Below are 24,896 nucleotides of genomic sequence, written 5' to 3' on the forward strand. Positions count from 1 at the left end.
AGTTGAGAATATGGGAAGTCTTTCCCTTAAAATGATAATGTTTGCACACTACTCCTTAGGAAGATTTTGGGTACCCTAACTCATACCTCACTGTGAAGACCACACACCCCAGTGAATGGATATTTATGGTAAGAGAACCACATGTGATAACCTGTAGTCATTATGTGTGTGTATCTACGTATATATTTAATCTATCTCATCATCAGTTTAGAGATACTTTTGTCTCTAATTTCCATTTGACTTTGTACCAGTAAAATGCAAGAGTACAACTTGTCTAAATGAGTTTGTTTATGTATAATTATGATATAGATAGGTAAAAAAGAGGAATTACTGAAACCATTATTTGAGCAAGTTCCAGAAAAGCAATTGCCACTTATGTAAATATTACCTTAAAATTTGCATGACTCAAACAACTCTTGTGTAAAAGTATTTGTTTATCTGTCTTAAAGAAAATTAACTGACCATAAATATAAAGGTTTATTTTCAGACTCTCAATTGTGTTCCATTGACCTATGTGATGCCAGTACCACACAGTCTTAATTACGGTACCACATAGTTCCACACAGTCTTGATTACTTGTGCAGTTCTGCCCTGCAATTCCAGTTCTGGAAACGTCTCGTTTCTCTGAAGATCTGCAGGTGCCATTCAAGAAACAGCAGTCCCTACATGCATGTGGAATCAGTTGTTCTGTCAGAGCCCAAGCTTGTATTGATGTAGAACAAGAACTTCAATTTATGCACATTTTTAGAAACTATTAACTACAGATTTTCGTGTTGTGAGTCTTTAAATGGGATTTCTCATTCGTAATTGAGATGAGAAGAGTCTACTTATCAAGGACTAAGAATAGTAGGTCAACTTCATCAAAACACTTAGCTCCTAAAATAAAGAGACCCATTTCTGTGAAGCCTTTCTCAAAATGACAAACTCAGAAAAAATTCTTAGCTGCTCAGCAAATGCTTCCCGCAATATGGCACTCTGACCAGGAGTGATTCTCTGTAATATTGTGCTGTACCGAAACAGTAAACAAAACAGGGTGGGTTCCCCCAGGTGTGTCTGAATAATGGTAACTGCTTGGTCTGAATGTATATGTCCCCCCCACCCAGCCCCAAATTCATGTTGAAACTTAACCCCCATACTGATGGTATTCAAAGGTGAGGACTTTGGGGAGGTGATTAGGTCACAAAGGGCACCGTTCTCACAAATGGGATTAGTGCCCTGATAAAAGAGGCTTGAGGCAGCCCTTTTGCCCCTTCTGCCATGTGAGAACACAGCTAGAAGGCACCATTTATGAAGCACAGAGCAGCCCTCACCAGACACTGAATATGCCAGCACCTTGATCTTGGACTTCCCAGCCTCCAGAGCTGTGAGCAATATACTTCTGTTATTTATAAAGTATCTAGTCAAAGGCATTTTGTTATGGCAGCACAAATGGACTAATACAGGGCCCATGGTATTCCCAGGGAATGGGGACATTCATAAGAAGCTTTATTTGGCCGAATCAGAAGTGTGTTCCCCCATGAGATGATTACACACACAGAGAGAAAGGAAGAGATGGTGAGAGTGGTGGAGGACTCTGAAAGCAACATGGGTGAGCCTTGAAAACATTACACTAAGTGAAAGCAGCCAAACATAAAGTCCACATATTGAATGATTCCATCGATATGAAATATTCAGAATAGGGAAGTCCATGGAGACAGAAAGAGATTAGTGGTTGCTTGGGGGTGAGGGGTGGAAACAAGAAGAATTGGGGGATTGGGAAGTGATAGGTAAAGGATACAATGTTTCTTTTTGAAGTAATAAAAGTGTTCTAAAACAGACTGTAGTGATGGTTGTGCAACCTTGTGAATATACTAGTAAGATCCTGTGTGATCTGTCCCCTGACAACTTCTCTGTCTTTTCTCCAACATTCTCCAAACTCCAGCCACACAGGCTGCCTTCCGGGCCACAGAGTAAGCCTGGCTCTTCTCTGCCTCAGAACTCTTACAGCTGATCTCTTGGCCTCGAAGGCTCCTTCCTCACTTCCTTGCACATTACCTCTCCTCAGAGATGCCTTCACCACTTAATTTTAAAGTAGCTGCCCCTAATCTTGGGCCCTTGCTATCCCATCACCCTCTTGAATTTGGTTGAGAGTACTCAGCAATATCTGAAAATATTTTAGGTACTGTATGTCTCCTTCCAGAGAAAACAATTCATAAGGGCAGTGACCTCTTCCACATTGTTAGGCCTAGCACCTAGCAGCAAGCCGGCACTCAAAAAACATTGCCGAATAAATAAATAAAGGTCATTTACGATACAATCTCTGGCCTAGGTGGTTCAGGGGTTTTTAAAACAAGCAGAGGAATGCACAACGTGCAGAGAAGAACATTCTCTGCAAGATAAGTATCTGGACCAAGGTGAGGTGGAGAGGCCTATCTCTTTGAAACCTCAGTTACGAGAAACATAAGCTAAGATAGAAAAAAGGGTGGCAGCATGATGTGGTCTTGTGGGCTGTCATTCAAACACATACATCACATACAGGTGGTTCTAGGGGTTCCCAGAGACACTGGCTGATGGGTGCTGATGAGGAAGATCAGATGGGCCAGCACAAGACTCAAAAAGGGATTTTATATATTAAAAAGTCCCTGTCGATTGGAGATATGATATGCTGAGATTTTAAAAGTTCCCATCAAGAAGTTGACAAATTTATTGAAAGTCTATTTATATTTATCAAGTTTGTTTTGGTCCTGTTTGTTTTGGAGATGTTAAATGATTTCATTAAAACCATCATTGCTAATAAATTAAGTGTATTTATTTTCCTGGGGATCTAAGAGGACACCTGCATGCAGAGGACAGCATGAATATCCAGGAAAGACCTGAGAATGCCCAAACCGCTCACCTCACACTGTACACAAAAATTAACTTCTAAGAGACTTATACTTCCAGGTTTATGATCAATTTGGAGTTAATTTTTGTGTATGGTGTGAGGTAACGGTCCAACTTCATTTTTTTGCACGTAGATATCCTATGGTCCTAAGCACTGTTTGTTGAAGATTGACTGTTCTTTTCACTTTGAATAGGTCTTGGCGTCTTTGTCAAAAATCAACTGACCATAGATCTAAGGGTTTATTTCTAGACTCTCAGTTCTATTCCACTGATCTCTAGCCAGTAGCCTACTATCTTGATTATTGTAGGTCTACAGTCAGTGCTACAATTGATAAGTTCTCCATCATTTTCTTGTTTTTCAAGATTGTTTGGCTATTCTGAGTCCTTTGAATTTCCATATGAATTTTAAAGTCAGCTTATCCACTTCTGCAAAAAATCCATCTGGGATTTTGTCAGGAATTGTGTTGAGTTTGTCACTCGATTTAGGTCTGCTTGACTCACACCACAGGCCCAGCCACAGTCAGTCCTTCCAATCAAGTCAGTCAAAGAACAACAGTAAGGCTAATGCTTACTGAGCACTCACCTTGTTCCAAGGACTGTGCTGAGTGCTTCACATGGCTCCTCCCATGTCATCCTTACAGTGATCCTAGGAGGTAGGGCTTCTTATTATCTTCATGTAAGAGATAAGGAAACTGAGGTGCAGACAAGTCAGGTGACTTACCCAAGGTGACAGTTCAGAAGTGGCAGAGGTAGAGTTTAGACCCAAGAAGTCTGACTCCAAAGCCCTTGACTTTCTCAACTCAATATATAATACAAAGAGATCTTAATAAACCCATTTTTAAAAGGCAAGCAATCTGGCAGAAAAATGGGGGAAGAATGTGAACAATTTACCAAAGAGGCAAATGCAGATGGCCAGTAAATATATGATGCTCCATTTGACTACAATCAGGGGAATGCATAATAAGCAATGAGATATTATTTTGTCCATCATATTGGTAAAATATTTTTATTGATAAAATTCAGTGTTGGCGTGGGTCTGGGAAAACAGGTACTATTATAACAACATCAGTGACAGTGCATAATGGCAAATCCACTTTGGAAAACAATTTGGCAGAGTTTTTTATAATATAAAAAACACATATCTTTGGTCCTAGCAGTCACACTGCACTTAGGCACAAAGGACATGGACAAGAATGTCCACTGTAGCCCTATTTGTAATTGCATAAAAAGGAAATAAACCACGTGTCTGCCAGTAAGGAAATGGCAATACAGGTCATGGCCAAATCCACACTACTGGAACGCTGGCTCCACAAGGCACAGGTTTATGTGTGATTTGTCCATGGCTGTAGCCCCAAAGCCTAAAACAGTAACTGATACACAGCTGGCACTCAGACATTTACTGAATGCATACTATGGTATACTGTGCAGTGCTTAAAACGAATAAGGGATGTGTGTATATATATATGCGCACATATACGTATGTGTATATATATTATATATCTATAAATATATATTTCCTTATTTGGAAAAAGGATCTCTGCAGATGTAATTAAGTGAAAGATCTCAAGATGAGATCATCCTGGATTATCCAGGTGGGCCTTAAACCCACTAACAAGCATCTTTGTAAGAGAAAGGAGAGAGACACAGAAAGGGGAACACCACGTGACAACAGAGGCAGAGATTGGAGTGATGCAACCACAAACCAAGGAACACCTAGAGCCACCAGAAGTGGGGAAAGTCAAGGAAAGATTCTTCCCTAGACCCTTCAGAGAGAATGTGGCCCAACCAACACCTTGATATAGAACTTCTAGCATCCAGAACAGTGACAGAATAAAGTTCTGTTGTTTTAAGCCATCCAGTCTGTGGTACATTCCTAAGGCAGCTGGAAAAAACCAACATAGACATGTTCTCTAAGGACTTCAATACACATTAAATGAAAGAGCCTCACACCTGTTAACATTAAAAAAAAAAACAAAAAAAAAGACCAAACAATTTCTATCTATAGATGCACCTAACAGCATTGAAAACTAATTGGGATCAACATGCCCCAAACTGACTACAGTAGTTCTCATGTCAGTTAGAAGAGAGAAGGGTCAAGGGAAACCTTGGCTTTACTTTATAAGCAGTTATCATTTTTTAAAAGAATGGTTTAAGGAGGCCAGGCGTGGTGGCTCACACCTGTAATCCCAGCACTTTGGGAGGCTGAGGCGGGCGGATTGCCTGAGCTCAGGAGTTTGAGACCAGCCTGGGCAACACGGTGAAATCCCCTCTACTAAAATACAAAAAACTAGCTGGGCGTGGCGGTACGCACCTGTAGTCCCAGCTACTCGGGAAGCGGAGGCAGGAGAATTGCTTGAACCTAGGAGGGGGAGGTTGCAGTGAGCCGAGATTGCACCACTGCACTCCAGCCTGGGTGACAGAGCGAGACTCTGTCTCCAAAATAAATAAATAAACAAACAAATAAAGTTAAAAAATGAAAAAAAAAAGGAAAATTGATAACAAAGCCTAGCATTTAAGAAACTACACAGACTCCATTTTAAGAAAAGCCATGACTAGGTGTGGTGGCTAATGCTCATAATCTCAGTATTTTGGGAGGGCAAAATGGGAGAATCACTTAAGGCCAGGAGTTCAAGACCAGCTTGGACAAAACAGTGAGATTCTGTCTCCACAAAAAAATTTAAAAATTAGCCAGGTGTGGTAGCACACACCTATAGTTCCAGCTACTCGGAAGGCTGGGATGGAAGGATCACTTGAGCCTAGGAGTTTATGGCTACAGTAAAGCTAAGATGGTGCCACTGTACTCCAGCTTGGGCAATAGAGTAAGATCCTGTGTCAAGAAAAAAAAAAGCCATTATAAAATCAATCTAAAAGGAGAAACAAATCTTTTATTCACTTCAAAGTGCCTTTTTTTCTGAGTTAAGGAAGACAGCCCTTGGAGGCCACTGCTGATATGTCACACCAGTAGGGGCTATGACTTGAGCTACAGAAAATGATATATCAGTTATCACACATTGTTAGGTATTCTTAACAAAGGATTTAAATATTCAAATTTTATTTTAAATAATACAACCATTTCTTTTCTTTTCTTTTCTTTTTTGAGACGGAGATCTTGCTTCATCACCCAGGCTGGAGTGCAATGGTGTGATCTTGGCTCACTGCAACCTCCACCTCCCGGGTTCAAGCAATTCTCCTGCCTCAGCCTCCCGAGTAGCTGGTATTATAGGCATGCACCACCACACCCGGCTAATTTTTGTATTTTTAGTAGAGATGGGGTTTCACCATGTTGGCCAGGCTGGTCTCGAACTCCTGACCTCAATGATCCTCCCACCTTGGCCTCCCAAATTGCTGGGATTACAGGCGTGAGCTACCGTGCCCGGGCACTATCCATATTTCATCTGATCAAGTAAAATATATTGTTTTTCTTGCGCATATATTCTGAGTGGATGATACACATTAATCACTATTATTTGTTTTTAATAGTTTATTTGATTTACTACTCACGCTTTACTGAGGAAGTTTCTTTCACTGCATCCTCCAGGTTAAAATCATCAAAGTCCCCAGATCCTAAAAATTAAAAAAAAAAATTAAACTATCTTTGCATAAAACAAAGTAATAATGAAATATCCTCTAGAAATGGTCATTTCCCTTTAGAAAGTGAAGGAATAACAAAAGGTATTCCATGCAAATAGAAACCAAAAGTGAGTGGTGGTAGCTATACTTACATCAGACAAAATAGAGGCCAGTATTGTTAGCAAACTACTATACGAACAGAAAACCAAGTACCACATATTCTCACTTATAAGTGGGACTAAATGATGAGAACACATGAACACATAGAGGGGAACAACACACACTGGGGCCTATTGGAGAGTGGAGGGTGGGAGGAGGGAGAGGGTCAGGAAAAATAACCAATGGGTGCTAGGCTTATTACCTAGGTGAGGAAGTAATCTGTACAACAAACCCCCATGATACAAGTTTACCTATATAACAAACCTGCACATGTATCCCTGAACTGAAAATAAAAGTAAAACAAAAAAAATAGACTTTTAAAGTCAAAAACTGTAAAAAGAGACAAAGAAGGTCATTATATGCTAAAGGGGTCAATTCATTAAGAAAGTATAACAATTGTAAATATATGCACACCCAACATTGAAGCACCTAAATATATAGAGCAAATATTAATAAATCTAAAGAGAGAGACAGACTGCAATGCAATAATAGTAGAACACTTCAATACCTTACTTTCAACATTGAACAGATCATCTAGACAGAAAATCAATAAGGAAACATTGGACTTGAACTACACTTTAGACCAAATGAACCTAACAGATATTTACAGAACATTCCAACCAACAGCAACAAAATACACACTCTTCTCAAGTGCACACGAAACATTCTCCAGGATAGATCATATGTTAGGCCACAAAACAAGTCTTTACAAATTTAAGAAGACTGAAATCATATCGAGTATCTTTTCTGACCAAAATGGCCAGAAACTAGAAATAAACAACAGGAGAAATCTTGGAAAACTCACAAATATGTGGAAATTAAACAATCAACAGGTCAAAGAAGAAATTAAAAGGAAAATTTAAAAATATCTTGAGACGGCCAGGTGCAGTGGCTCACGCCTGTTATCCTAGCACTGTGGGAGGCCAAGGTGGGTAGATCACTTGAGGTCAGGAGTTTGGTACCAGCCTGGCCAACATGGTGAAACTCTGTCTCTATCAAAAAATACAAAAATTAGCTGGGTGTGGTGGTGCATGCCTGTAATCCCAGCTATTCATCTCAACAGATGCAGAAAAAATCATTTGATTCATTCAATAGTGAAGAGTTAAAAGCTTTTCCTTTAAGATCAGGAACAAGACAACTATGCCCACTCTCACTACTTCTATTCAACAGAATAAGTTATATCCAGAGCAGTTAGGCAAGAACAAGAAATAAAAGGCCTCTCTGTAGGAAAGGAAGAAGGTAAATTATCTCTGTTTGCAAATGACATGATCTTATGTGTAGAAAAACCTAAAGACTCCACCAGGGCCGGGCGTGGTGGCTCACGCCTGTAATCCCAGCACTTTGGGAGGCCGAGGCGGGCAGATCACGAGGTCAGGAGATCGAGACCATCCTGGCTAACACGGTGAAAACCCGTCTCTACTAAAAATACAAAAACAAAAAATTAGCTGGGCATGGTGGCGGGCGCCTGTAGTTCCAGCTGCTCAGGAGGCTGAGGCAGGAGAATGGCATGAACCCAGGAGGCAGTGCTTGCAGTGAGCCGAGATCGCGCCACTGCACTCCAGCCTGGGTGACAGAGCGAGACTCTGTCTCAGAAAAAAAAAAAAAAGACTCCACCAGAAAACTATAAGAACTGATAAACAAATTTAGTAAAGTAGCAGGTTACAAAATCAACATACAAAAATCAATAGCATTTCTATATTTGAACAATGAACCGTCTGAAAAAAAGAAAACAATCCCATTTATAATAACATCAAAAACGAAAATACTGAGTAGCAAACTTAACCAAGGAGGTAAAAGACCCGTACCTCCTAACCTGTACCTTGAAAACCATGAAACAATGATGAAAAATGAAAAACACAAATGAAAATATATCCCATGTTCATATATTAGAAGAATATTGTTAAAATGTCTATACTGACCAAAGTGATCTACAGATATGATGTAATTTTTATCAAAATTCCAATGTCATTTTTCACAGAAATGGAGAAAAAATCCTAAAATTTGTATGGAACCAGAAATGACCCCCAATAGCCAAAGCAATCTTGAGCAAAATGCACAAAGCTGGAGGCATCACACTTCTTGATTTCAAAATATATTATAAAGCTATTGTAATCAAAACAGCATGATACTGGCATAAAAACAGACACATGAACTAATGGAACAGGATAGAAAGCACCAAAATAAACTCAAATATTTACAGTTAATTGATCTCCAACAAGGACAGTCTCTTCAGTAAATGATGTAGAGAAACTGGATATGCACATGTGGAAGAATGAAACTGGACCCCTATCTCATACCATATACAAAAATTAACTCAAAATGAATAAAAGACTTAAATGCAAGACCTGAAACTGCAAAGCTACTAGAAAAAAACACAGGGAAAAAGTTGCACAACGTTAGTCTGGGCAACCATTTCCTAGATAAGACTCCAAAAGCACAGGCAACAAAAGTGAAAGTAGACAAATGAGACTGAATAAAACTAAAAAGTTTCTGCACGGCAAAGGAAACAACAGAGTAAAAAGACAACCCATGGATTAGGAGAAAATATTTGCAAACCATACATCTGAAAAGGGGTTAATATCCAAAATACATAAGGAACTCAACTCAATAGCAAGAAAACAAATAACCCAGTTAAAAATGGGCAAAGGCAAAGGAGCTTCTCAAAAGAAGAGATATGAATGGTCAATGGGTATATGAAAAAATGCTCAATATCTCTAATCATCAGGGAAACAAATTAAAACCAAAATGTGGGCTGGGCACAGTGGCTCATGCTTGTAATCCCAGCACTTTGGGAGGCCAAGGCAGGCAGATCACGAGGTCAAGAGATTGAGACCATCCTGGCCAACATGGTGAAACCCTGTCTCTACTAAAAATACAAAAATTAGCTGGGCGCGGTAGCATGTGCCTGTAGTCCCAGCTACTTGGGAGGCTGAGGCAGGAGAATCTCTCGAACCAGAGATGCAGAGGTTGCAGTGAGCTGAGATCGCGCCACTGCACTCCAGGCTGGTGACAGAGCAAGACACCATCTCCAAACAAAACAAAACAAAAACAAAAACAAACAAAAATGTGATGTCATCTTACATCTGTTAGAATGGCTATTATGAAGAAGACAAATGATATTTCTTGGTGAGGATATGGAGAAAAGGGAACACTTGCACAAGTTGTTAGGAATGTAAATTAATATAGCCATTTTGGAGAATGGTATGGAGGTTCCTCAAAAAAACAAAAAATGAAATTATCATATAATTCAGAAATCAGTCCCAGTTCTGTGTATGTATTAATATCCAAAGGAATTGAAATCACTATTTTAAAGAGATATCTGTACTCCCATGTTCATTTTGGTTTTACTTACACTATCAAAGGTATGGAAGCAACCTAAGTGTCCATTAACAAATGAATGGATAAAGAAAATGTGGTACATATATAAATGTAGTACTATACATCCTTTAGAAAGAAGGAAATTCTGTCATTCATGACAATATGGATGGAACTGAAGGACATTATGCTAAGTGAAATAAGCCATGCACAGAAATACAAATATTGTATGATCTCACTTAGATGTGGAATCTAAAAAAGTTGATCTGACAGAAATAGTAGAAAGGTAGCTAACCAGAGGCTGAGGGGAGGGAGAAGTATGGGGAAAGGGAAAGTGTTGATTAAAGAACACAAAGTTTCAGTTAGACAGGAGGAATTAAGTTTTAGCAACCTATTGCACTGCATGGTGACCACAATTAATAATAATGTATTGTATATTTTAAAATTGCTAATAGACTTTTACAATTCTCACTACAACAAAATAAGTTTGTGAGATAATGGATATGTTAATTAGCTTGAATGAATCTTACTACAATGTATACACAGACCAAAACATCACATTGTACCCTATAAATACATACAAAGACTATTTGTCAATTAAAAATAAATGTTAAAAATTATTTTTATTAGCCAGGCATGGTGGTGCACGCCTGTAGTCCCAATTACTTGGAAGGCTGAGGAAGGAGGATCGCTGGAGGCTAGGAGTTTGAGGTTACAGTGAGTGTGTATTGCTCTCTAGCATGGGCGACAGAGTGAGGCCCTGTCTGTAAAAAGCAACGATAACAAAACAAAGATTTTAAAATTTAACTGTCTTTGTATGAAACAAAATAATACTGAAATTCTCTCCTGAAATGGTCATGGCCCTTTAGACAGTGTCATGAATGTAACTCCACAAAAGGGAAATCTGTCAAAGCCACCCAAAGATATACTGAGCTGATAGCCTTCCTCAAACAACCTATCTATCCCCACCAAAAATAAAAATTAAAAAATAAAAACAAAACAAAACCCCAAGCTTCAGTCCACTAGAATGTTGAAGGCTCAGGTGTTTTGAACATGAAGTACTATCTCACAGAAAACCTTCTCCATAGAGAAGTAAGAGGGGTCATTGGAGCCCACAGCTCCACTGATGAGGGGACAAGTTCTTCCACCCCACCCCAGGTCTCACAAAGGCTACTCTATACTTTGTCAATCCAGGGTACCTTCTCTCCGATCCCCAGTACCCCACCTAGACTAGAGGCTCTGGCTAATCACACATAACTGAAAAAGCTCTGGGGAAAAGTTTTTCACAATAGAATTTGTCCTCACAAGTGGACCCATCTGCCCAACCTAGCGTCCTACTGAACTTGATAGCTACTGTTTCCTCTAGATGGGCACGTAGTTTATCATAAGGGTGTATAGCTTATCAGTTCTCAAGCAAACCATTATGCATGCATACTGGAATTGTCCTAAGTAAATGGATAGGGGATGGTGGGAGCCAGGTTTCTCACTATCAGAGAGAGAGGTTACAGATAAGAGGGGCAGGCTAAAATGACCCATACAAAAATGGATTAGAGTAGGAGACTTTAAGCTAAGTATGAAATCATATTTAGCTTAATTTTTTTTTTTTCTGAGATGGAGTTTCGCTCTTGTTGCCGAGGCTGGAGTGCAATAGCGCAATCTCAGCTCACCAGGTTCAAGCGATTCTCCTGCCTCAGCCCCCCAAGTAGCTGGGATTACAGGCGTCTGCCACCACGCCCAGCTAATTTTGTATTTTTGGTAAAGATGGGGTTTTTCCATGTTGGTCAGGCTGGTCTCGAACTCCCAACCTCAGGTGATCTGCCCGCCTCAGCCTCCCAAAGTGCTGGGATTACAGGTGTGAGCCACTGCACCCAGCCTAGCTTAATATTAACATAGTCATGTGTTGCTTAGCAACGGGGATACGTTCTGAGATGTGTTTGTTACACTTTTACCATTTTGTTATGCAAACATCATAGGGTGTCCTTACACAAATCTAGATGGTGTAGCCTACTACACACCTAGGCTGTATGGTAGAGCCTATTTCTCCTAGCCTACAAACCTGTACAGCATGTGACTGTACTGAATACTGTAGGCAACTATAACACCATGGTATTTGTGTATCTAAACACAGAAAAGGCACAGTAAAAATAAAGTATTATAATCTTATGAGCCCAACATTGTATATGTGGCCTGTCAACCAAAATATCACCATGTGGCACGTGACTATAAACAGATAGCTATATACAGAAATATTTATAGCCATGAGTATACATATGGGTTAGTATAAAGACACATATTCCCTTGCTCTGTCAACTGGGGGGAGGGGGGGCTGGAAGCAACAACACTCCGTAGCAATGAGCACATCTAGCACCCAGGTCTTCGTCTCTAATCCTACTCTCCAAAAAGGGAACCAGGGCTCCTTGGCTGATTTGACTGGGACAGAAAATATGTAAGATGAGCTTGAATCTTGAAGCATCTTGAGGTGCCAGAAAGTAAGAAAGTATTATTATTATTATTTTTTTTTGAGACGGAGCTTTGTTCTTGTCAGCCAGGCTAGAGTGCAATGGCACAATCTTGGCTCACTGCAACCTCCGCCACCCAGATTCAAGCAATTCTCCTGTCTCAGCCTCCTGATTAGCTGGGATTACAGGCACCCGCCACCACACTTGGCTAATTTTTGTATTTTTAGTAGAGACAGGGTTTCACTATGTTGGCCAGGCTGGTCTCGAACTCCTGACCTCTAGTGCCACCCACCTCGGCCTCCCAAAGTGCTGGGATTACAGGCGTGAGCCACTGCACCCGGCCTGGAAGTCTTTTTAAAAATCACATCAATTGGTATCTGTCAAAGGGGCACAGGAACCAACTGAAAGAGCTCCCAGTGGCTACGGCTGGAATAAATTTTTAAAGACTTTTTTCAGGACGGATATTAGCCGGAACGATTTGAAGAACAAAATAAAGTAGTATTGGGTTATAACCCCAAGTATAACATAAGTATCCACGAGTCCATGCTGAATGAATAAGTGATTACATAAATAAACAAAAGAGAGAGAATAGACAAATCTCTCATACAGAATAATTCAAATTCATTTCTGTAGCTATCTGTCTCTCATGGAGGTGAAGCACAATTCACCACTCCCTACGTATTAGCCACACATAGTAACTTCCTTCCCAAGATTACAGTATGATAAAGGGGAAATAGAAAAACTTTACTCTTTACAGAGGAGAAACCTGACAAACACTACCTAAGCCAGGTGACCAAGGTCAACAAGTACAATGATGAGTCCTGTTGACAGTATGTTCCCTTGATATAATGTGACAGGATGTGATGCGCATGGCACTTTGCCTCTGTGGTCTTTCTTTCAAAACCCCGTAACTCCAGTCTAATCATGAGAAAAACATTAAATAAATCCTGACTGGGGGGTGCTGTACAAAATAGCTGACCAATCTTCAAAATCACCAAGGTCATTAAAACCAAACAGAGTTTGAGAAACCGGCATAGCCTGAGAAGCTTAAGAAGACGTAAGGACTGACAGTCACATGGATTAGACTGGATCCTGGATTGGATTCTGGAACAGAAGAGGGCTTTACATAAAAACTGAGGAAATCTGAATAAAGTATAGACTTTAGTTAATAATAGTATATCTATATTGGTTCATTAACTGTGACAAATGCATCATGCTAATATAAAATGTTAATAGGGAAAACTGGATATGAAGCATATGGGAACTCTGTCCTAGCTCTGCAATTTTTCTGTATATCTAACTGTTCAAAAATAAAACTTATTTTAAAAAATCAATTTCTTATAGCAAAACCAATTAGGGGCAACTGCTAAATGAAGAGATATAGGATATATAACCTCAAAACCCATTTAAGGGGAAAAAATAAAAGGACAATAGCAACAACCAAAACTCAGTCAACCCCACAAAAGTCACCAGAGGTTAAAAAAAAAAAAGAACTATGATAAATAGAAAACAAACTTTTTGGGTTTTTTTGTAGAGATGGGGTCTCACTATGTTGCCTAGGCTGGTCTCCAACTCCTAGTCTCAAGCAATCCTCCGGCCTTGGCCTTCCAAAGTGTTGGGACTACAGGCATGAGCCACCATGCCCAGCGGAAAACATGAACTTTAACATAGGAATACGTATAATCATATCAGTAAAAAAAAAAAAAAAAAAAAAAAGGGGGGGGGTGTAAATAGGCTAAATCTCCCATTACAAGACAAATGAGATTAAAAGATATCTAACTATAGGCTATTGATAAAATGTACATTTAAAACAAAATGGCAAAAAAATGTAGAGAATGAACAAATATATACCAGGCAAACACTAACAGGAAGGAAACAGATATGATATTAATATAAGATAAAATTCAAGACCCAAAGCTCAAAGTAGGAAAAGAGCAATATTTCATGGAAATAAAGCATATAATATACCAGTAAATAAAAGTTATGGCACTTAATAACCTAGCTTCCAAAATTCTAAGGTAGACTTTTGCTTCTTGCTATGAGAATAACTGGGATCAGACCCGCCTTTCCACTGTAAATCATAAAATGAACAAAACCCATGAGGCAAAATCAGCACTGAACAAGAAAGAAGTGAGAGCCTGCAATCCTTGAGATTAGGGAAATTATAACAGCTAAATCCAACAGGTGATCTAGGATTGGATCCTGAACCTATAAAGGCCATTACTGGGACAATCAGCAAAGTTAAATTAGGTCTGTAGACCAGCTAGATGATAATACTGATCACTGTCAATTTCTGGTCTTGATGGAAATACTGTAGTCAGGAAGAGAGTACCCTTGTTTTTAGAAACTGCATACTGAAGTATCAAGAGGTAATAGGTATAGGCTTGGTACAGTAGCTCATGCCTGTAATCCCAGCACTTTGGAAGGCTGAAGCGGGAGAATTGCTTGAGCCCAGGAGTTCAAGACCAGCCTGGGTAACATAGGGAGACTCCATCTCAACAACCACAACAACAACAAAAATTTAAAAATTAGCCTGGGGTTGGGGGACCAGGTATGGTATCTCATGCCTATAACCCCAGCACTTTGAGAGGCTGAGGTGGGAGGACTCCTTGAGCCCAGGAGTTCAAGACCAGCCAAGGCCACATAGCAAGACCTCATCTCTACTAAGAATAAAAAAAAAAAACTAGCTGGGTGTGGTGGTGCATGCCTGTAGTCCCAGCTACTTGGGAGGCTAAGGCGGGAGGATCACTTGAGCCCAGGAGGTTGAAGCTTCAGTGAGCTATGATCATACTATTGCACTCAAGCCTGGGCAACAGAGTAAGACTCCGTCTCAAAAAAAAAAAAAAAAATTAGCTGGGCATGGAGGCACATGCTTGTACTCCCAGCTACTCTGGAGGCTGAGGCTGGGGGGATCACTTGAGTCTGAGAGGTTGAGGCTGCACTGAGCCTTGACAATGCCATTGCACTCCATCCTGGGTGCCAGAGGGAGACCCTACCTCAAAAAGAAAAAAGAAAAAAAGAAAAAAGAAAGAAAGAAAAAGAAAGAAAAAAAAGAAAAAAGAAAGAAAAAAAGGTAATAGATCTAATGTTTGCAACTAATTCTGAAATGGTTCAGGAAATTCATACACACACATGCACGTGGGGTGGGGAGAACACATACATATATAGAAAATGTGATAAATCTGGAAAATTTAGGTGAACAACATATATAAACTTTTTTTTTTTTTGAGACAGGGTCTGGCTCTGTCACCCAGGTTGGATTGCAGTGGTGCAATCACGGCTCCTGCAGCCTCAACCTCCTGGGTTCAAGTGATCTTCCCACCTCAGCCTCCCAAGTAGCTAGGAACACAGGCACATGCCACCATGCCTAACTTTTTTGTATTTTTTTGTAGAGATGGGGTCTCACTATGTTGCCCAAGCTGGTCTCAAACTTCTGAGCTCAAGCAATCTGCCTGCCTCAGCCTCCCAAAGTGCCGGGATTACAGGCATGAGCCACTGCGCCCAGTCAAGAACTCTTTGTATTATAATAGACATTATTGGGACAATTGTTAAAACTTGGATGGGGTCTGAGGATTTAGTGGTAATAATGTATCAATGTTAGTGTCCTGATTCTGATGGTTGCATTGTAGATATGTAAGAAGATGTCCTTATTTGTAGGAAATGCACTCTAATATATTGGGGGTGGGGGTGATAAGGCATTAGGTAACCAATTTACTCTCAAGTGGCTTGGTGGGGGAAAAAAAAAGTTCCTTGCACTGTACTTGCCAATTTTCTGAAAGTTTATAATTATTTCAACATTAAAAAATTAAAATATGCAAATACTTCAACCCAGCAATTCAATTTCTAGGTACCTGTTACAGACGAATACTAGAAACACGTACCCAAAGAAGTATGGACAAGGATGCTCACAACAGGAAAAAGAAATGGAAACAGTCCAAGGGTTCAGCAAAGATGACTGGTGAAATGAAATATGGCTCTTCCATACAATTAATGATTGTGTAGCTGTTAAAAAGAATGGGATAAGCCTATAATAGTGGCATGCAAGAGATCTCCACAACACACTAATAAATAAAGCAAAGTGCAGAGAAGTATTTTTCCATTTGCGTGTCTGTATCCATATCTATATCCATAAACATCTTCTGGAAGTTTACACAGGGAAACTGGTAACAGTAGTTATGTTTAGGGAATGAGAATAACGGTCAGGGGAAGGGAGAGGGAGCATTTTACATTAATTTAAACTCTTTTCTGCCTTTTTGTTTTCAATCCATGTACGTGTATTTCTCCTAAAAGTTCTACATCAATCCCTCCAAAGCCATAAGCCTACCATCTCAATGGGTCTTCCTTCAAATCTCTATCTCTGCTTCCTCACCCAAGAATTGCAAAAGTAGGTTCTCTGAAATGACATCTTACACAATAAGACGTTTTTAGCCTCAGCCATTCCCCCTACTGCTTGCTGATATATCCTGCTACATGTCATCGGGTAAATATGTTAAGAGGAACATAACACAATGTTGTGCTATGTACCCATCCCTTGTTGACCTTGGATTCAACAGACTCAAACTATCTGTGGATAAAACCATTCAGTTTCAATCTAGATCCTGAGCTATTAAGATGTCTTCAAAGCCCACAAGCAAGCACAGTTGCTAAAATCAAGTTCAGAAGAAATATTCTCAGGAGATACAATGCACCTCAAAAGGTGCAAAATAGGGTCATGTTCTATACCCCTTCTATGCAAGTTATTAACTAAACTCAGTTTTGGATGCAGGCAGACCACAGTCCTCTATGTTAGTGACACAGACTAACCCTCTGGCACCAACACGCATTAGAAAACAGCTGATTCACCACAGGCTCAATTCACAACCCCCAGTCCCTGTATCTGGGCAGCCAGTATTCAAGTATTCAGCAGAAAATTACTTCCACCGCAGAGGGCCACCAAGAATTCCTTTTAATGTAAAAAGCACCTAATGAGCTGATAATACTTCTCTGAAAATGTCCTTTGGAAATGTTGCCCATGGACTTGTGCATGTCCTTGAGAAGATTAATTTCATAAGAAAAGTGCTGTTTCCACCCGCAGACACTCCAACAGCCAGTGTCTGTCCTGGAGTAGATTTTGTCCCTTTGGGAAGGAACACAAGCTTGACCTCATGTTGCAATTTGACCCAACAGGACTGGCATCTAAAGCTAAGGCTAAGGGTGCACTTCAATAAAGGCTGTAAAACAAGGCACAGCTGCCCTTGTTAGAGAATTCCACCCTGAACTGGCTGTGATCCAGCACCTGCCAATGCCTGATTGAAACGTCTGATCCTTGAGAGAGATCATTTGATGGGCCCCTTAAGTAGCCTTTCATTTGGATTTCATTAATTATTCATTCCCTCCTCTGTTGTTGCTATCCACTCCACTCAGTTCATCCTGAAAGTACAGCCATTCCAGTTAAGTGTTTTTATGTGTCCTCTCTCTAGACTCGCCCCACTTAACATGGTAGCCACTAGCCACATGTGGCCATTTAAATTAAAATTAGCATTCGATAATTTTTTTAAATTCTGCTTCTTTATTGCACTAACCATATTTCAATGCTTGATAGCCACATGCAGCAGGTAACTACTGTGTTTGACAGCACAGACAGAGAACATTTCCATCATCACAGAAAGTTCCATAGGACAGTGCTGCTCTAGACAGTGAGCTGCCTTAAGCAGGGACTGGCACTTGGTAATTTCCATGCCAACACCACACACAGACCTGGCAGCAAGAAAGCATTTCCTAAAGGTGTGTTCATTTTGATTACCAAAACTCTGTCACCAGTAGATAGTACCTGATATTACTTTGTGACAAAATCCATTTGGATTTCATGCCAAGAGCAAGCATCTCTGCAGAGGAACGTGTGTCTGCTGCCTGCTGCTGGATTAATAACTGCAGAGGCAGCTGGGACCCCTGGCTGCCAAAGATTTCAGACTCAAAGTAGGGATTCTAGCAGGGAGACTGGCACCTCTCAAGCGGCCAGTTAGATTTATTTCCCCTGCTTTCTAAGGATGGTTTCTATTCTACCTTCCTTTGTACATGTAAGCAGTTTACAATTTGGGGGGAAGATGGGCCAGTATAAATCCTAAGTGAATGAATACTCACCTAAACTGCATCGGTTTTTAAATTTTAAAATCCTGACCCTTTTCTGGGCTGGGCACAGTGGCTCACGCCTGTAATCCCAGCACTTTGGGAGGCCGAGGCGGGCGGATCACAAGGTCAGGGGTTATAAGACCAGCCTGGCCAACATAGTGAAACCCCGTCTCTACTAAAAATACAAAAAAAATTAGCTAGGCATGGTGGCGGGCGCCTGTAGTCCCAGCTACTTGGGAGGCTGAGGCAGGAGAATCGCTTGAACCCAGGAGGCAGAGGTTGCAGTGAGCCAAGATCATGCCACTGCACTCCAGCCTGGGCAATGCAGTGAGACTCTGTCTCAAAATAATAATAATAATAATAATAAAATAAATAATAAAATCCTGACCCTTTTCTGTAGATGAATAAGAAAGCACACCAGGGACATCTTAGTCTGGTAAATCATAGATGCATCATCTCAGGATTTTCCATTTCTCTGCCTTAATGGAGGCTAAGTACTCACACTATCCCTACGTTTGTCCAGGAAAGCCAGGACGCCACTCACATGCCTGTCATCTGGGCTTACTGCCTGCACCTACACCACAAATTCAAGGGAACAGAGCTATTTATCAAAAAGGAAACCAACTTGGTCAATGGTGAGACCATTAACAAAAGCAAACAAGGCCCACTATAACATGGACCAGAATCAAAGCTGGACCTGAGGGATTGAATCGTGACCCAGCAAATGTGACAGTGGCACAAGCCTCTAGATCACTTGGGTTCAAGGAATAACACTCAAATCAGTCCCAGTAGATTGAGTCTGCTAATGGACGGGTGGGGAGCATAGCTTGATTCAACTTGAAATGAGCCATTTAATAAGAATGTTTCACCATCATATGATAAAGACCTCACCTGATGCAGCTGCTTGCAAAGCCTTGCCTTTCCCCTGCCCTCTGGCAAGGGGGTGATTAATCAAAGGAAAGCCTGCAGGTCAGAAAAACAACTTCACACCTCCCTGTCTACCATGGAAACATTCCTGGACACTGCTTGTGGGAAATCTATGCGACAAACTCACTGGTATGTATGGCCAATTTTACAAATGTCTCTTTGGTGAAAACAACTTCTCTCCCTTAACACAAACAAGTAGGTATCCCTCTCCCACCTTGTGCTAGAGAGGGTGGGGGAAAACCAAAAATGCTAGTTGTTAGTCCCCAGTTTCCCTGAATGTTTGCACCATTTTAACTCTTGTTACCTCAGTCTAGATTTGAACACATTTGTCTTGATGAATTTATGCTTTCACACCTCAAAGCATGCTGAGTAATTAATATCCTCTGGGCTTGCTAAGCACTGCAGCATTGCAAGTGAACATGAAAATGGCTTTCCTCTTATTCTGATTACTAAATGGATTTAGCTATTGCCACCTGAGCTCCAAATAATTTCACGAATAAATTTAAATCACTCCCAGAGAGGACAACAATGACATGAAGCATTTCAGTCCACAACAGCCACAGCCACCAATCCACCTGCAGTGGCCATAAGAGGTCTGATCCGGTCACTGACAGGGCACGCCTCTTCCAGTCACCCACTATGGAAAGGAAAACATGATAAATAAGGGGTCACTGAGATGCAAGCGCCTTGTCTAAAAGTCTTAAAGTGCTTTTACTTATTCCCGGGAAGTATCTAAGCGTCCGTATGTAGCAGGTTGCTTAATTTAAATGCAGGGGAAGGACTTTTTTTCTTTTTTAACAAATTGTATAAGTCACTTCGTTGATGAGTTTGTAATTGAAAGGCCAATTTCAATCTTCCTTTTCACACAGAAACGTAAATGTCTACAACGGTTGTTCACAAGGAAATCCCAAATGTGCTTCAGATGCCTGCAAGGATAACCTTTTCCAAGAAGTCAGAGCTGAGAGCTAGGGAACTACTTAGCAAAAGAAAAATGGAGTGGGCGCCAGGGGCTAGGGAGTGAAGGGAATGAAGACTGACTGCTAGAGGCTAAAGTGCATGGGGTTTCTTTTTCACGTTGTGAAATGTTTTCTAGAACTAGATAGTGGTGATAGTTGCACAACATAATGAGTATATTAAACACAGAGTCGTGGGCTTTAAAATGGTGAATTTTATGTTTTGTGAATGATGCCTCAGTTTTTTAAAAATGGTGTTAGTGTGTCTCCATATACTGTCCCTGGCATTCCACTCTGTGGGGGAGTGCCCTGGGACCTCAGAGATCAGATGTCCTTTTTATGGGTGGGAGCCCAAGAGCCACAGTGGTTAATCATTAGGTAGCAGACATAGAAATTGCCCCAAAGCCAGAAGATGCAAGGTCTTGTCCCAGACTGCCACTCACTGACTGGCGGTCCTAGAGCAATCACTTGATCCCCTAGGAGTGACCTGTTCCCCATGTGTAAAATGAAAGTGTCATACCTGATTACTCCTCCTCCCATGGTATAAGGTGGATGGCATGATAGAAATAAAACTAGCAAAGACAAATAAGGTGCTGTCATGATGTGTCACGAGGCTCAGGGTCCCATGATAACCCTATGACAAGTGGCACATTGCTCTCAGGGCCACAGTGTCTGTGAAGCAGTGCAAGATACTAAGTGCTTTGTTAGCTGGGCGCAGTGGCTTACGCCTGTAATCCTAGCACTTTGGGAGACTGAGGCGGGCAGATTACCTGAGCTCAGGAGTTTGAGACCAGCCTGGGCAACATGGCGAAACCCCGTCTCTACTAAAAATACAAAAAATGAGCCAGGCATGGTGGCATATGCCTGTAATCCCAGCTACTTGGGAGGCTAAGGCAGGAGAATCGCTTGAACCTGGAAGGCGGAGGTTGCAGTGAGCCAAGATTGTGCCACTGCACTCCAGCCTAGGCGACAGTGCGAGACTCTATCTCAAAAAATAAAAAATAATAAAAATAACTTAAAAATAAAAAGATACCACATGTTTGTCAAAGGTGACACTGCTGGTGTCACACACACAATTGGGGCCAAGGTTTCCAAACTCTGGTCAAAGGCTGTTCCAGGGCAACACATGAGGATATCAGCAATGGTGACCAGCTTTGGAGCCAAACAGGCAGGATGCAGACACCAGCTCTGCCACTTAGCAGGAGAGACACCTTGCGCAAGGGACTTAACAGTGCTATACCTCAGTTTCCTCATCTATAAAATGGAGATAACAAGAGACCCTACTGCAGTGAGTTAATGTGAGGATTAAATAATCATTATATATAAAGCATTTAGCACAATATGTGACATAGGAATCCCTCAAATGTTAGCTAATATTATTATTAAATTTGGTATTAAGTAGAATCCACTAGTAAGTAGAAGGCCTTCAATAAATATGCATGAGTAAATGGCTTATAAGAGAATCATTAAAATGTTCAAAAGCTTAATGGATGAAGAGAGAAAAAAGCCACACTCTAATCTAAACTCACCCAGTGCTTGATAAGCCTTTAGATTCTACTGATGCGACATAAGTTTGGGAAACTGAGGCACAAGAATGTAAGTGATTTGGACAAGGCCACCCCAAATCAGTCTGTTGACTAATAACAAATGCACATGGTATTTCCTTCCCCTGAAGGCAGCATAAACACCAATGGATCCTGTGTACTTTCTTAAGTCAGGTAAGAATCTATGTCTAGTTGGTGTTGCATGTATGAACATTTCCAAATCAGAGCCAGGCAGAGTGGAACAGGACCTCAGAAATCATCAAGATTTTCAGCCTTGCCATCTGGCCAGGCCAATGCAGAGGGAGAAAGGCACTGAGCACGAGGCACCTCCTCCCCTGTATCCCCAACCCAGACCTTTGTCCTCAATTCCAATCCTGCAGGTCCTGCTACCCAGGGGAGATTTCCATAGCACCTCCAAGGAAGCATGTCCTGAATTGGACTCTGTCTTCCCTTGTGCTAGTAATCCTGGTCCAGCTATCCTTGTGCTAGTAATACCCAGTCTTAACTACTGTTGTGTTGTAGTAAGTTTTGAAATTGGGAAGTGTGAGTCTACCAACTTTGTGCCTGTTTTTCAAGCTTGTTTGGCTATTTTGGGTCCCTTGGATTTCTGTATGAATTTTAGGATCAGCTTGTCAATTTCTGCAAAAAGACAGCTGGGATTCTGATAGGGATTGTGTTGAATCTGTAGTTCAATTTGGGAAGTATCATTCCATCTATTTTTAAACATGCTCAAATCTCTCCCATTTTAACTAGAAAACCCTCTTTTGACTGTACATCCCCATCTTGATACTGCTTTCTCTCCCATCCCTTCATAACCAAACTCATAAAATGACTATCTATCCTTGCTGTATCTGCTTGCTCCCTCTCAAATCACTCCTCAATATCTCACAGCCAGCTCCCACTCAGAATCCACAAAACTAAATGCCAAGCCCTGCCTCTCCAACCTAGACCCTTTTCCTGAGTTCCCTGTTTGTTTCACTGAATGGCACAGCCACCCACTGCATTGTCCAAGCCAGAAAGCTGTACACTGTCCTGACATCTTCTCCTTCATTCTCCACAGCCACCCTGTCACCAAGAACTGTCAATTCCACTCCCAGCACATGCACAAAGCCCACCACTTTTCCACTGCCACTACCAAGCCAGGCAGCGATCATCTTTCCCCTGGACAGCCACAAGCACCATCCTCCTGCTCCTTCCAGGTCTATGCTCCATCCAATCCATTCTCCACACAGCAGGCAGGGAGTCCTCCTTTTTCCTTTTTAAACAAACTTCAAGGCACATCACTTCCCTGCTCAAAACTCCCAAAGGCCTCCTCACTACACTGAATATAAGCTCCATATGCCTAACTATGGCCTGCAGGCCCCCCCCCCGCCCCTTGTACTATACCTCTCACAGTATTACATAAATTATATTATCTGTTTTCAAATAATGTGTGTCCACTGTGAAAATCTTAGAAAATGCAGAAAAGAAGAAATAAAATAACGGCAAGTGGTTAACAATATGGGTGAACCTTGAAAACATTATGCTAAGTGTAATAAGTCAATCACAAGAAGGCAAATACTATATTCCCATTTTATGAGGTCCCTAGAGTAGTCAAATTCACAGAGATAGATGGTAGAATGATGATTGCCAGGGGCTGGGAAGAGTGGGAGATGGGAAATTGCTTAATGATTAGAGGTTCAGTTTTGCAAGATAAAAAAGTTATGGAGATTGGTTGTACAACAATGTGAACACCCTTAACACCACTAACCATACACTTAGAAATCATCTAAGATGGTAAGTATTATGTGGGTTCTTTTTCCACAATTTAAAAAAAAAAACAGCAAGTGATGCTTTTTAAAAATCAAAATTCAGAAAGACAAAGCCAATTATCTCAAGGCATGTTAACTTTGGACAGAATCTGAAATATCATCTAATTGACCATCCCTAAAATGCAGCAAAGTAATCTCCAGTGTATAATAGAGGTTCTCAGCCAGGGAGGATGAGCTGACCAACCTCAGAAACCTCCTCCCCCTCAGAATTCACTGGGCTGGGGACCCAGGCATGTGCTTTGGAAGTACATTCATTCGTTGGAAGAGTCACGTTTTTGGAAAGTTTTTTTGTGTTGACCCCAAAACTGGCCAGTAGATTACCCTGGCACTACAAAGAATAAGTCTGTCCCCTGCTGTCGTGTGCTCCCTTAGACATGTGGATCCTGCGCTAAGGGTCACTGGCTACCCGCACCAGGAGATCTTGTCTCCCCGCCACAACCTCCACTTCAACCACTTCCTCCCTTTGACTTGTGCAACTTTTCTCCATGAACTTGTCCATGTGCGTCATACTGCCAGGAAACAGCTTGCTCAAATTCCCTTCCCAAATATACCTAATGGCAGACTGTGGCCTCTATCAACAATCACACTCAAATTCAACACCTGTGTACACAGTTAGGCGATGAAGCCCCAACAGCCGTTGGCACTTCTGTGGTGCTTTGTAAACACTGACTAAGCAATCTGGTGAGCAGCGTCAAAAACAGAATGAGGCCAGGCACGGTGGCTCATGACTGTAATCTCAGCACATTGGGAGGCCAAGGCAGGATGATTGCTTGAGCCCAGGAGTTTGAGACCAGCCTGAGCAACATGGTGAGACCCTGTCCCTATAAAAATTTTTAAAAAATTAAAAATTAGCTGGGTATGGTAGTACATGCCTGTAGTCCCAGCTACTTGGGAGGCTGAGGCAGGAGGATTACTTGAGCCAGCCAGGGTGACAGGGTGAGACTCCATCTCTACAAAAAGTTTTTTAAGATTAGCCAAGTGTGGTGGCATACACCTGTAGTCCCAGCTACTCAGCAGGCTGAGGTGGGAGGATTGCTTGAGCCCAGGAGGTTGAGGCTGCAGTGAGCCATGACTGCACCACTGCGCTCCAGCCTGGGAGACAGAGGTAGACTCTGTCTCAAATTGAAACTATACAAAACAAAACACAGAATGAGCTAGCCCTTGTATATCAGTACATCCTGCTCCATA

The 24,896-nt window shown here is 41.2% G+C and overlaps 1 protein-coding gene across 6 annotated transcripts in view; it reads right to left on the reverse strand.

Moving 5' to 3' along the window:
• CD99L2 (CD99 molecule like 2) overlaps window positions 1–24,896 on the reverse strand; it is a 131,861-nt gene that overhangs the window by 57,789 nt on the left and 49,176 nt on the right. For all 6 annotated transcript variants that reach the window (XM_004065010.5, XM_055376078.2, XM_019019312.4 and 3 more), the window contains exon 2: window positions 6,364–6,426. In XM_004065010.5, the coding sequence (XP_004065058.1) occupies window positions 6,364–6,426 (63 nt within the window). The remainder of the gene's footprint in view (window positions 1–6,363; window positions 6,427–24,896) is intronic.

Source organism: Gorilla gorilla, chromosome X, assembly GCF_029281585.2.
Source record: "Gorilla gorilla gorilla isolate KB3781 chromosome X, NHGRI_mGorGor1-v2.1_pri, whole genome shotgun sequence".
Lineage (NCBI taxonomy): Eukaryota > Metazoa > Chordata > Mammalia > Primates > Hominidae > Gorilla > Gorilla gorilla.